At 57.6% G+C, this 12924-nt stretch overlaps 1 protein-coding gene across 1 annotated transcript in view; it reads right to left on the bottom strand.

The window, feature by feature from the left end:
* The window catches only part of Pcnx2 (pecanex 2), a 101890-nt gene that overhangs the window by 83900 nt on the left and 5066 nt on the right, over window positions 1-12924 (bottom strand). Inside the window, exons 4-12 of the mRNA XM_042686185.1 lie at window positions 11059-12138; window positions 10527-10643; window positions 10030-10159; window positions 9799-9944; window positions 8698-8791; window positions 7957-8092; window positions 5982-6127; window positions 3429-3582; window positions 3268-3300 (exon numbers count right to left, since the gene is read on the bottom strand). Coding sequence (XP_042542119.1) covers window positions 3268-3300; window positions 3429-3582; window positions 5982-6127; window positions 7957-8092; window positions 8698-8791; window positions 9799-9944; window positions 10030-10159; window positions 10527-10643; window positions 11059-12138 — 2036 coding nt within the window. The remainder of the gene's footprint in view (window positions 1-3267; window positions 3301-3428; window positions 3583-5981; window positions 6128-7956; window positions 8093-8697; window positions 8792-9798; window positions 9945-10029; window positions 10160-10526; window positions 10644-11058; window positions 12139-12924) is intronic.

The following is a 12924-nucleotide window of genomic DNA, read 5'->3' as shown; positions in this document are numbered from 1 at the left end:
TGCTTGAGCCACAGCGCCACTAGGCCACAGGTGTGTAGGCACATGTGTGCATATGTAGGTACATGCGCACGCACACACACACACATGCACACGTGAGAAGCAGGAATGGTTCATTGTTCTCAAACGGCAGGGAAATTCAGGAAAGGATGTAACATGGAGGTTCGAGAGCAAGAGTCAACCAACAATTCGCATTTCACAAACCAACGTGCAATTCTTCTTTTCCCCAGGAAAGTATATTTTGCAACTCTCGAAGTGCTTCGAGTGTGAAGGGCAGGGTCAGCATGTGTGGCAGATGTGAGTTCCAGTCCCTGTCCACATGGGTGACACAGAGCTGTGCGGTGCACCTTGTCTCTGCTCCTGAGCAGCATGGCTCTGTTCTGAGCCCATCTTCTCATAGGAGACACGTGTGCTGGCTGTGGCCGGTGCCCCTGGACCAGCCTAGGTCTTGGAAGGCATTTGCATTTGTAAAGAGTTTTCCTTTGAATCCAACTAGGTCACATATTAATGAGTGGAAAGGTTTTATTTGCATCAAAGAAATGAAAACAAAATCAAAGTTGGTCCACATGCACTTGCCAGGCAAATAGCAAAAGACATCACTAGTGTACGGGGCGAGGAGGACACGGCCAGGCCTTCCGCTCTCCACAAAGAAGAAGAGAGGAGGGGACAGGGGCAGGGAGAGGTGAAGGAAGGAAGAAGAAGAAAACCCTGCATCGCCTTGCCCCTGACCCCCATCTGCACCTTGCTGAGGGACCCGCTGGTCCAGCCACAGCCCCCCCAGAAGCCCACCTGTGTACTTGGCATAAGCTGGCCTGATGTCCGCCCAGGAGGAGAGTGGAATGCTAACGCTCTACTACTTCCCTAAGAGTAAACGGGGTCTTATTGTTTGGAAGATGAGGTGTCTGAGAGATCTTCAGGGACGCAGGGGCTGGGGTGCGGGGGGGGCCCTAGGGAGTGAGTGGTGGGGGAGGTCCACAGCCCCTCCAGAGCCTCGTCTCCTCAGGCCTCACCAGACAGAAGAGCTACACACACTGAGCATGCTCGGTCCATTCCTGCCTTTCCTATGCCCGGCACCCTCTTCCTTTCCATGGACCATGGGACTGACCCTAGGACACCCCTCCAAGCACACACTGCCATACTTGCCCTGATGAGTGTGGACAATTGCTCCAAACTGGCTACTTGTGCTCTGGGGAGCGAGTAAAGCAGAAATGCTAGAATTCATCACTATGCCTCCCAGAGAGCACCCAAGGTGGTGTCTGGAGCACCCCCTACCCCACCCACCCCCATCCCGTGGATGGAAATCCTCAGGCTGGCGCTGGCATTAGGGCTGGGAACCGGCTCTGCGCCCTGAGTCTGCGATCTCCCTTGGACATCGCCTTTTTCAAATTTTCCCACCTCTAAGTTGGAGATCATGAATCTGCATTCCGAACACCACGTGGCTCGGCTTGGATGGCGAGAGGAAATGCTGGCAAGCCCTTTTGTTTCTTCCCCCCTTCCTTAGAACTATGGGAGAACTGCCAAGGAAGATTAGAGACTAATCTACTAAGAAATCTGTTCAAGTGAATTAATTACTGCACTGAGTGAGCTCTGAGCCTCCCTGGGACAGAAAGGAAAGTCCTCTCTTGGGAGCTGCAGGGAACCACGCCCCGGGGGAAGGTGCAGCCTGCTCGCTCCTCCTAGAACCAGTCAGACGCATGGTATGGGGTCACGTGAGGACCTCACCTGTCCTGCCTTGTTTCCCAGCACCCAGGGAAGTGACTCTCCATACAGACACCAGCCCCCTCTAAGCTACCCAGAAAGCCAGCGGCAGTGGGGCGCAGGGGGCTGTGGTGGGGATTCCCAGACCACCGCCCTCCCGGGCCTGATGGTAATCACAAGACGTCTCCATGCACTGATTACACACTGCTACTGAACCTGACGTTTGGACTCAATAATAAAGCAAGAGGTACCCCACGTAAACCAATTATGGAGAACGGAGGGTTTCGGGAGATGGCCTCTAACCCATGGGATCACCCCATTATAAGCCTCCCTCAATTACTCTGATCCCACACAGATTAAAAGTCAGCCCTAGGAAATTTCCTAGATGTGAATGTTTTAAAAGTGGGTGGAGGGACAGCCAGCTTTCCCTCCTTGCAAAGGTTTGTCCCAGGAGCCTGCCACGCCGTGGCTGGCCGGGGCCATGGGGCACCAGCGTCTGCAGGATGGGGCCAGGCCCGCAGCACCCACTGGCACCAGGCAGCTGTGAGTGCACGGTGAGCACCAACAGGTCCAGATGGTGAAAGATTACAGCACACCAACAACGACGCAGCCCTGGAGAGTTCTTCACGTACAACAAAAACGTAAAGCGCAACCTCAGCGGGGCCGACACAGGTCTCCTGGGCAGGTTTATCAAACAGACAAAAGGTGAATGCTGGCTGGTAGGGTGAAGTAGGATGGACCTGGGAGGCGCAGCGTTACAGCACCGTGGGAAACCACGTGGAGGCCCTCGCGCGCTCTTGGGCCGGGCGGCCACAGGACCTGGCAGTCCTGCTGGGGTCGCTCCAAGAGAATAAAAAACATGTAGGTGGGGGGGGGGGGGGGGAGGAAGCATGAAAGCAAGATCCAGAAAATGCCTGTGTGTCTAGTGATGGCTGGACTGTGTAACAAGCACGCATGCAACACGTGCACACACACACAACACTACAAAGGGTGAGCACCGCATGACCTCACTCTGCTGGATCCAAAAATGTCGAATCATGGTAGCAGAGCCCAGCACTGTGGTTGCAGGGGTAGGGGAGATGCTGGCGTGGGGGGGAGGGGCGGGACAGGGGCAACGGGCCTGGGAGAGCAGCGCATCACCATGCACACCTGCACAGTGCTGGGAGAGTTTTGTTAAGTACGTGGAGGGGTGGTGATGTTCATTAGCTTCGTTCAGACATTCTGTCACATATTGATACAGCAAAGCACCCTATTTTACCCCCCAAATATGTATGATAATCCTTTGAAAATGAGCCTGATTCCTGCCCACAGAATTGCTTCAAGCCCACTGCCTGTGTTATTTAATAGCCACAGGCCTCATGGTAGGCACGGGACACCCCCAGCCCCCCAGCCTCCGAGCCACCCCCCACCCCGGGCCTGTATTCTCCCTCAAGGGCTCTGCCCTGTGCCCACCCCATGCAGCCCCAGGCCCGTCCCCTCCCACTACCCCACAGCTCTGTCTAGAGCACAGAACCACGTGCTTGCTCCTGTCTGGTAAGCGCCGTGACACGTGAGAATGAGGTGAGGACTTACGTGGACTGGAGAGGCAGGGTCAGGCTGCACACTCTGAAACACAAACCAGAAGTGCGCGTCACCTCTCCGCGAGGGCCGTTGGGTCTGTCTCTCCCTGAGCCGGGAGTGCTGGTGGGGCAGGGGCAGGGGTGTGGGAGGGTAGGTGGGTGGATCTGTCTTGCCTTGAGCAGGGAGTACTGGCAGCTGGCCATGACCAGGCAGAACAGCAGCACCCACAGGTCCTTGCAGAAGCCACGATTGAGTGTCAGGAAGCCCAGAAAGGACACCAGGACGCTGAGCAGGACCGCCAGCACGTTCTCCTTCACGTCGTCAGTTCTGTGCATGTGGGGAAACAGCGGAAAGGAGACAGGAGGTGGGCTGGGCTGAGCGGTGGCGGGCAGACTAAAGACCCCGCCAGGGGCTGAAGGGCTGCTTCTGAGCCTTCACATCCATTGGGAGGCTCAACAGCCTTGCCCTTCCTTCCTTTCCTCTCTTATAGTTATGTTATTTAAACAAAGTCCTGGCTTCCATCCCAGGTCTCTGTAAAATAAAAGAAACATATCCCACTGGACCTCCTCACCCACAGTACTGAGCTCTGTGCGTGTGTGTGTGTGTGTGCGCGCGCGTGCGTGTGCGTGCGCCAGTCCTGGCTCTGGAACTCGGCCTCGGCACTGCCCCTGAGCTTCCCATTTTGCTCAAGGTTAGCGCTCTACCACTTGAGTCACAGTGCCACTTCTGGCTTATTTATTGGAGATCTCATGACTCTCCCGCCCAGGCTGGCTTTGAACTGTGATCCTTAACCTCCTGAATAGATGTGGTTACAGATGTGAGCTGCTGGGCGTGGCTCAGCACTGGACTTCTTAGTAGAGGTGTCAAGGTTTGACCCACAGAATGTTCCAGAGCTTCCTGGGCTCCTCTCAATACAAAGGAAAGGAAAGTACATGAATTGGCCTGCAGGAAGTCATTTCTAGACACTGTCTCTGGAGCAGTCTGCTGTCCTGTCCCAGAAGCAAATAAAAGATGTTGTGTACATGTGTATGCATGCACACATGCATTCGCACGTATGCGTACACATATACACATGGACACATGCACATGTAGATACATATACACATACACACATGCACACAATGCATTATGCACACATGTACATAATACACGTGTGCATAGACACACAAATATGCGTGTACATTCACACGTATGGTTACGCGGCTCCAGGCTCAGGCCCGCTAAGGCTTGGGTTCAGTGTCTGGATTTGATATGATCTGACTTCATGACCCAACGTTTTATTTTTAATCTGCTTTCAGAGTTCTAGCTGACAATCAGTCATCAGGATGGCAGCGCCTATGGCCAAGATCCCCCCACAGCCCACAGTACAGGAAACCAAGGCACAGGGGCTCTCAGAGGGGCTGACTGGATTTCTGGGCTTCTGCACCGTCTGGCTCCACACCCACTGGGCTGGGCGAGAGAGAGGGGCTCCGCTAGCCCACTCCTGAGCAGAAACTAAAATCCACGCGTGCCTCTCAGAAAAAACAACACGATGGCAAAAGTGATACCGCTGCATAAGTTTTAAAAGGGCCAATAAATTTAAGACAAGTGAGGGGAAACGTGGGTTGAAGTGGATGGTGAGAAGCTGGAAGGGGCAGCACTGTGCTTATAAACTGCTTGGTTTAGTGGAACTCCTTTGTACACGACTTAAAGATGATAAAGATATTAATAAAAAGGAAAGAAAATTACCACAGCTGAAAAACTAATTTGGTAGCAGCACAAACCATCTGACAACACTGGCACCTGGGGTGGAATCACTGCTCGTTAAATCTCTGCACGAGCTTTTCAGAGCAACACCGGTGCTGGGAAACCTGCTGCTATCCCGACCTGACTCACTCCACACACTGACTGCGTCCGCAAACCATGCTACAGCACGTCACAGGGTGAAAGAGAAGGCGTGGTCTTTACCTTTAAAACAAATGACTCACAGAAGCGTAGGAGAGACAAGGATTTAAAAGAAAAAAAGGATGGTGACAATCATCCATTTTCAAAAACTCAACTGGTCTTCTGGTTAAATTCTGTTGTTGTTGTTTGGGGTTTTTTGGCTAGTGAGTAACAAATACAAGATTCTACAGAAAGGTTTGTTTTTAATATACAGGGCTACCACTAGCTGTTGTAATTTTCCATAGTTTCTAAAGATAAACATTAATATTTAAAGAGAGGCCTCCTTCTACTGCATGGTAAGCACTGCATGGTGCTGGCGTCCTGCCCGGGTACCCGGAGCTGCGAGCAGACACCTGCCGGCCCCAAATTGACTGATGTCATTTTTCAAGAAGGTTGTTTTTGTTGCCTGTGATCATGTTGTTTAAAACATTACTGCACATTACCATGACAAGCTGTTACCAGGGACCGAGGACAGCCGGACGGCCCGGCCTCCACCCCCCCGCCCCCGGGGACTGCCACGAAATTTGTTCCAACAGCCTGGACAACTTGAATAGCCTGCTGCAGTCCAGAGTTGGTGGACACTGATTGTCCCCCCTCCAAAGCCACTCTCCTCTCCAACCCCTCCTCCCCACCTGTCCACCAAGCAGCACACCTCGGGCCAACTCCACTTCCCCTGGGGCAGACAGAAGGGTAGGGGTGACCGGGAGAGCCACTCCAGTCAGTGCCACGTCAAGAAGGAGCGCAAGACCAGAATCTACGTATGCTCACTGGCCCCTTGCCGCCGGCCCTTGCTCGCAGCTCACCGATCCAGTAACGCCAGCAGCGTGAGGCGGTCGTACCACACTTTAATCCACTTGCCAGGGAAAATGATGAATTTATAAAACTGCTCCCGATTAAACTTTCCTTGCGCAGAAGAACAGGATGAGTCTTCCAGATCCTGGCTGACATGCTTTGAAATGAAAGACAGAGTGAGAGATAGAGAGAGAATTAGAGATAGAATTTCATGGTGCCAGGCCATGGACACCAGTATACACCAAAGCTCAAAAATACCAACACAGACGTTCAAATTCTGAAGGTAAAAGCCCCACACTTAGTCTGCAGTGTGCTCTCTGACAGAGAACATGACCTCTGGGAACCATACGTGTCCGCCCCCTGTAGCACGAAGTCTCCAATCAGAGCATCATGCTCACGAAGATCAAGACACTGCTGTGACTAGCTTTCACATGAAATATGAGACTCCAACAATAAAACATCTGAAGTGAGCCAGGAGCTGGGCTCCAACCTGTAATCCATACCTGAGAAACACAGACTTTGCCAGGGAAAAGCACAACTTTGTGGAATGGAGTGCTGGGGCTGGCAGGGACCACCGTCCCGGTGGCCCAGAGCCGTTCTCGGCAGAGGTGTGAGGGCAGGTGGGGGGTGAGGGCAGGTGGGGGGTGAGGGCAGGTGGGGGGGTGAGGGCAGGTGGGGGGGTGAGGGCAGGTGGGGGGTGAGGGCAGGTGGGGGGTGAGGGCAGGTGGGGGTGAGGGCAGGTGTGGCTCGGTGGTGAGGGCAGGTGTGGCTCGGTGGTGAGGGCGGGTGTGCAGGTGTGTGTGGTGAGGGCAGGTGTGTGTGGTGAGCACAGGTTGCAGTTTTCCCTGGGATTCTTCCAGTCCTCTGGGCACTTCCATGAGTAGTCTTGCTGGGCCATTCTAATCAGTCTTTCCTCTTGCCTGCTTTTATTTTGTGTTTCCCACACGGTTTCCTGCAGCTGACTGGCACAGGACACCGTGGGGAGGAAAGGAGAAGGGAAGGGGAGGAGGAGGAGGGCAAAAGGGTGGCGGCAGCTGGGTTGGCTTCCCAAGGCCTCGCATCTCCTTGGCACGGAAGAAGAGTGAAGCTAAACACGCCAGACTCAGGCTGAGTCGCTGACATCAAGAACCTGGCAAGTGTGAGTGCAGCCAGCTGCTCTGGGGGCCTGGGGACTGGGGACCCACTGGGCCCAGCGCTGGGCAAGGGGGCAAGGCAGGCTCAGTGCAGCTCAGGGGGCAGAGTGGGGGCAGGGAGGAGGGCCGAGCCATCTCGACAGCGGCATGGGGGACAGGCCAGCCTAGGGGGCCAGGGTGGGGACTGACCACCATCTGGGCCTGTCTGGGACTCTGTCCGGCACTGGAGCTTCAGAACCTGGCCCTGAACTGTGTCCATGAGGCAGCTGGTACCCAGGACTGACAGCAAAGCCTCCCCGGGCGTCCTTTCCTGCCGTGCCCCACAGATGGCGCAGGTGAGCAATCTACCCACAGTCTGGCCGGCTGCCCTGGTGAAGCGGGCATGGGGACAACACACAAGCAGGCCAGAGACTCAGCACCTGCCCGGCTGGCCACAGCTCACCTCACATCACTTCCTTACAGCCTAGGACTGTGCCCTTTACGAAACCTAATGGTGTGGGTTTGCAGAGCCATTCGCTGCAGCTCCAATGGAAGTCCCTGCTTTCACAAAAGTCTCCAGACCTTACAGGGAAGGACCGGGGAGGAGGCCCCAGGGGAGGACCGCTGTGGGAGGCCCTGTGGGTCAGGGCTGGGGCTGCACCTCCCGTCGGGTGCAAACGCACCCCACAAGTTCTTGAGGGACCCATGCGGCATGGTGGCTAGGAGGGACCAGACGGAAGAGCAAGTGAGCAGGGGTTCCATGACCTGACTGTCCCCCTTCCCCCAAGGTTCAGGCTGCTGGCAGCCCCCTGGCCCGTCCACCAGGGGCAGGTCTCAGGGTTCCCCTCTGTCTCCAGCGCCCTGCCACACATACCCGGGGCGGTTCTGACGGCGTCCTCCGGGCCGCCATGAGCAGCAGCTGCTGCTGCAGGGCGCTGACCACAGGGTCCCCCGAGGACGGGTCCGGGCTCCCGGAGGTGGTGGTGCTGGAGGAGCTCACCAGCGTCTCCCTGCAGACGGGTGAGGCGAAGGCTGTGTCATCCCTGGCCGAGAGCTTGTCGCGGAAGCACAAGGGGGTGAGGGGTGAGCAGCACGGCCGCGGTGGAGAGCTGGCATGGATGCGCACAGGCACTGCGGGTGCCAGGCTGGCACGGTCAGCCCTGACCACCGTGCTGCCCAGGGCCTCAGGCCGTCACAGTGCCTGGCTGCAGGGGGCAGGGGTCCCCGCGATCAGGAAACAGCCCCAGCTGTGGGTGGGTGGTGGGGACAGAGGGGCGGCAGCCCCAGGCTCCAGCTTCACGTTCCCCAGGCCCCCACCAGGAAGCACAGGACGACCCCCCCATCCACCGCTCGACCACCGCATGCCTAACCCAGCTGCAGATACGTGCCTGGGGCAGCTGTCCTTGGTTAAACTGTGTGGTAAACTGAGGCACAAGGCCTCCTTCACCCGGCTCCTCCCTAGTTAGGCTATAGGCTGGATTCATTTTTGCAGAGTTGGTGGCCAGGCCAAAGCACTGCTTGTTTCCCAGTTCTGTCATGACAGGTTTCCTGTCAAAGCGGCCCTGGCTGGACACCTCCCGAGGGGCTGGTGCTCCCAAGATGGAGCTCCACTCACCGGACGTGGGCAACACCGTCCAAGCTGGCCACAGGGCATGGTGCAGGGCCTTCCTTCTGCTTCCCGGACTTCAAGTAACAGGACCGGATCTCCCCTGCAAAATCGGCCACGTCATCAGGGCATCCCCAGGAGCCACGGTGCATTTCTGGCTGTTCACGGCTCGGCAAGGCCCAGGCCCTCGGGAGTGGAGGGAGGCCTGCCAGGCATGAGCTTGGCGGCCCCCACTCGGAGGGGTGGGTAGATGGCGCGTGGCTGCATGGCTGCCCTCTGGAGCTTGTCCACAGTGCAAGAGGCCATGTGGGAGGCTGCACGGGGCGTGGAGGGCGACCCCTCCCGAGAGCTATGGGAGGTCCCAGCACCCCACTGGCCCGGGCGGCACCTTGGGGCCAGCAGTGCAGTGAGGGCTCCCCTGGCCCCCCAGCCTGGACAGCGGTGCTAATTTCTTTTTAACCTAACAGCCACTCCATGTCTGCAGATCCAAACACTGGAAATTACAAACGACCGGACCAGATACGATAAGCTAGGACTTGTTATCCATGCCAGGTCCTTCCACGGGACCCTGAGAGACCAGCCAAGACCTAGTCCACAGAACCAGGACCTGAGTCTCCGCCTTGGAATTGGGAGCCGGCCACTTAACAGTTCTCTAGTCACATGATTTAGCCTTCTGATGGAAGGCACTGGAAAAGCTCGCGGGATCACACCAGCACCTTTTCCCAACAGTGGCTCTGGGCTGCTACTTCACAACTCTGTGTGTGTGTGGGGGGGGGGGGGGAGGGTTATTAATCAAGTCGTTGTAAGTAGATAAATATGGACTGTGATGTTCTAGAAGAAAAGGGACAGTGTAGTGTTAGAACAACACAACAGAGGAGAGGAGAAATACCGAGTTTCAGGCAAGGGGACACAGCATGTGCAAAGTCCCAGGGGCACCAAGGAGCACATTCTTCCCAAGAACCCTACGGGGCGATCCCTCAACTCTCTACATATTGCAACCCCTGATGCTCAGGCTGTGGGACTCAGCTAAAGCTGCCTGCTTTCCACCCATGAGAAACGTGGGTCTCAGGGAACCCCGTGAGAATGCTTGCGGGCGGGGCTGAGACCCACCGCGCTCATCAATGAAGACCTGCATGGCATCCGCAGAGGTCTCCTCCTGCCCCGAGGTTTCCGGCCCACTGATGACCTGCAGGACGGAGCTGTCCTGCTGCGAGGTGACCCTGTAGATGATCTGCCTCTGCCGGCCACCCTGGAAGCTGAGCACACACATTCCGAGGTCAGGCACTCCTCCGGCTCTCAGCCAGGCCCATGAGACGCAGCCTGTCCGGGGAGCGCCCTTACAGAGTAGCGGCCTGCGCAGGGGGCGTGCAAGCTGGGCTGGTGCTGGCAGGCTCACGGCTCACAGCATCTGGCTTTCTCAGCCCAGGATCTGGTCCACCGGGTTCCTCCTTCCTCCCTTGGATGTCACAATCTGGAAAACAGGGGAGCGTACGAGAGCTGAGCTACCCAGGCCGACACTGGCTGAGATGCACACAGACACTGTGCACTTCTACATGAATGCTTGCTTGGTTCAGTATGGAAGTCCTAAACAGATACGGAAGCCAGGAGAACTGTGCGCCAGAGTCTGGGGGTGCAGGCTTGGTGAACACCCCACCTCTGCACAGGTCTGCATCTCGGCACCGGGACAGCCTGACAGCCTCCGTGCAACCGTCCTCCTTGGGGTAGCTAGCCGCCTTGCCCTGGAGGGGACGCAGAGACCAGTCTTCACTTGCTCTACCCTTGGGGGTTCTTTGCTGTCTTGGAGGGTGTCCTGATTGTCAACTGTTGACCCTACTCACCGGCATTGACGTCCCTGGGGCTGCCATACAAGGGGCAGAGTCTGAACATACCAACTTTCACGCTCAGGCCAATCCCATCCCTAAGATCTCGAGTATGGAAATATAGCAGTCTGAAGACTAAACCCCAAAGCACGTCTGGTTCCAGGCATTTCAGATAAAGGAAGGACCTCCTGTGTGTGCATGTAGAGGTATGTGCAGGGGTGTATGTGTGCACGTGTATGTGAGTGTATGTGTGGGTATGTTCACTCATCTCAGATATTTCAGATAAGGAATGTTCCTCCTGTATGTGCAGGGGTATGTGTGCACAGGTGCACATGTGTGAATGTGTGTGAGCATGTGTGTACACATGTGTACATGTGCGTGCACGTGTTGGCCTATGGCCATCGTGGCGCCCAGTACTAGCACTCGTGGCTAGGATGAGCCGGTAGGGAAGGCGGCTGGTAGCTAGGCCCTGCAGACAAGAACAGACCCTGAGCACAGAGGCAAGCACCGTCCCCTCCCACGTTAGTGGGCAAAGCAGGTGGGGTCTCACCTGGGGGTCGCTGGCCCGGCCCCGGGGAAGTGCTGATGGACTCCAGCAGGGAGACAAACTCCAGGAAGTTGGACTCGTCTGGCACCTGTCCCCCCTTGGCCTCCAGGTCGGACTTGGAGGCCGGCATGGGCCCCTCCTTGCTGCTGGCCACCGCGGCGAAGATGTCCGTGCCACTGCCCACGCTGAGCACACGGGCGTGCCTCTTCTCCTGGCCGCTCCTACAGGAGGCTGGGTCCAGGCTCACCTGGCCTTCGCTGCCCACCCCAGGCTTGGAGGCTCCCACAGGGGTGGGCTCTGGGGAGGGCCTCGGGGCAGTGCTGGCCTCCCGGGAGGCACAGCACCCATCTCCGGATCCAGATCCACAGTTCCAGCACTGACCTGAGGCCCCTGCCTCCGCTCCCTCCGGGGTCCTTTCCCTTCCCTGGCCACTCTCTGCCCCATCCTCGGGCAGTGCCAGGGTGACCACGGGACCCCGGGTCTGCTCGTGGTCTGCGTCAGAGCTGAGCACCGTCACGTCCCTGCCCGCACGTGTGGCTTGCAGGTCCAGAGAGCTGCCCACGTCGCTCACAGAGTTTGGGGTGCTGCTCATGGTGACAACGATTCTGATGGGCTCGCATGCGCTCAGAGGGTCCCCGGGCTGCTTGGCCCTGGGGAGGGACATGGCCAGCTCACTGCTGGAGCCGTCTACATCCTGGTTCAAGGCCACAGCACTGGGGCTGCCAGCCCCCTGCGCCAGGGGCCTGGCCACTGCGGTGTTACACTGCGGGCAGCTGCTGCTCAGGGCACCTGGCTCCCGCGAGGGGGCCTCCGGGCCCGGGACCGAGTGCTCACTGCCCCACGGAGGGAAGGACACATCACGCTGTGACAGTGACAGTGGCGGCATCGTCTTCAAGGCACCCGCGTCCTCCAAACCGCCCTCCGACCTGTGCCGGGCTGGGCGCGTCTCTGCCCTGCGGGGCTTCTCGGCCTCCTCCATCCTGGGCGCAGGGGCCAGCCCCTGGGGCTGGGAAGCCGGCGGGCACCGAGTCCCCGTCCCGGGGTGGGCAGATGGTGGGGGGTGGTCATCAGACAGTGCAACCCCTGCAGTAAGCGACAGATGGAGTCTCACGGGGATGCACACACCAGGCCCAGAGCCGGGAGCAGCCCCGGAGCAGACCCACAAGGATGTCTGCGTCTAGGAACATCACCGTGGCCAGGAATTGTTCCTGAAAGATCTGCGTTTAAAATACAAACCCAGTGTCAAGAGCTTCTGCTGCTGTGGCCTCAGGGAACAGAGTGGTGTGGCCCCATGGCTGCCCCCCCCTCCCCCGGATGGGCTCCCTCCTCACCTGTCACACTGAGTGACACACTGGTCCACCCGAGAGAAACAACTGCGAGAACGGCAGCAGCCAGCCTTTGCCCATGACACCGCCCCACACACAACCCTGATTGTGATGATCAGGCCTAAGTCCACCGTGGCCCAGTAGCCCCGAGTGACAACGTGCAGCGGGCTCGCAGTGCTAAACCTCACAGGCGCGTACAAAGGCGGCCATGCCGTGTCCCGTGTGACGCGAAGGGTGGCCCTCTCCTGCCCGCTCCCCTCAGCAGACACGACATGGACAGAGGCTTGGCGAGGCTGAAGCAGATCCATGGTCTCAACTCCGTTGTGTCCGTGGGCACTGACATGGGTGCCAGAGACCCCCTTTCCCGCAAGATGGCTACAGAAGATGGGGAGCCAGCGGGTGATGCCTACCTTTGAGATCCTCCACTGTCCCAGGCACCGCCAACTCCTGGAACACACAGAGCAACGGCTTGACTTCCCAGCTTCCCAGCGGCCAGGCCCTGCCCTTCCCCACAATGAGAACAAAGGAGACAGATACCAGACAC

Source organism: Dipodomys spectabilis, unplaced genomic scaffold, assembly GCF_019054845.1.
Source record: "Dipodomys spectabilis isolate Male_0828 unplaced genomic scaffold, ASM1905484v1 ptg000096l, whole genome shotgun sequence".
Classification (NCBI taxonomy): domain Eukaryota; kingdom Metazoa; phylum Chordata; class Mammalia; order Rodentia; family Heteromyidae; genus Dipodomys; species Dipodomys spectabilis.
The sequence above is the reverse complement of the archived record's forward strand: the minus strand, read 5'-3'. Positions and strand labels throughout refer to the sequence as shown.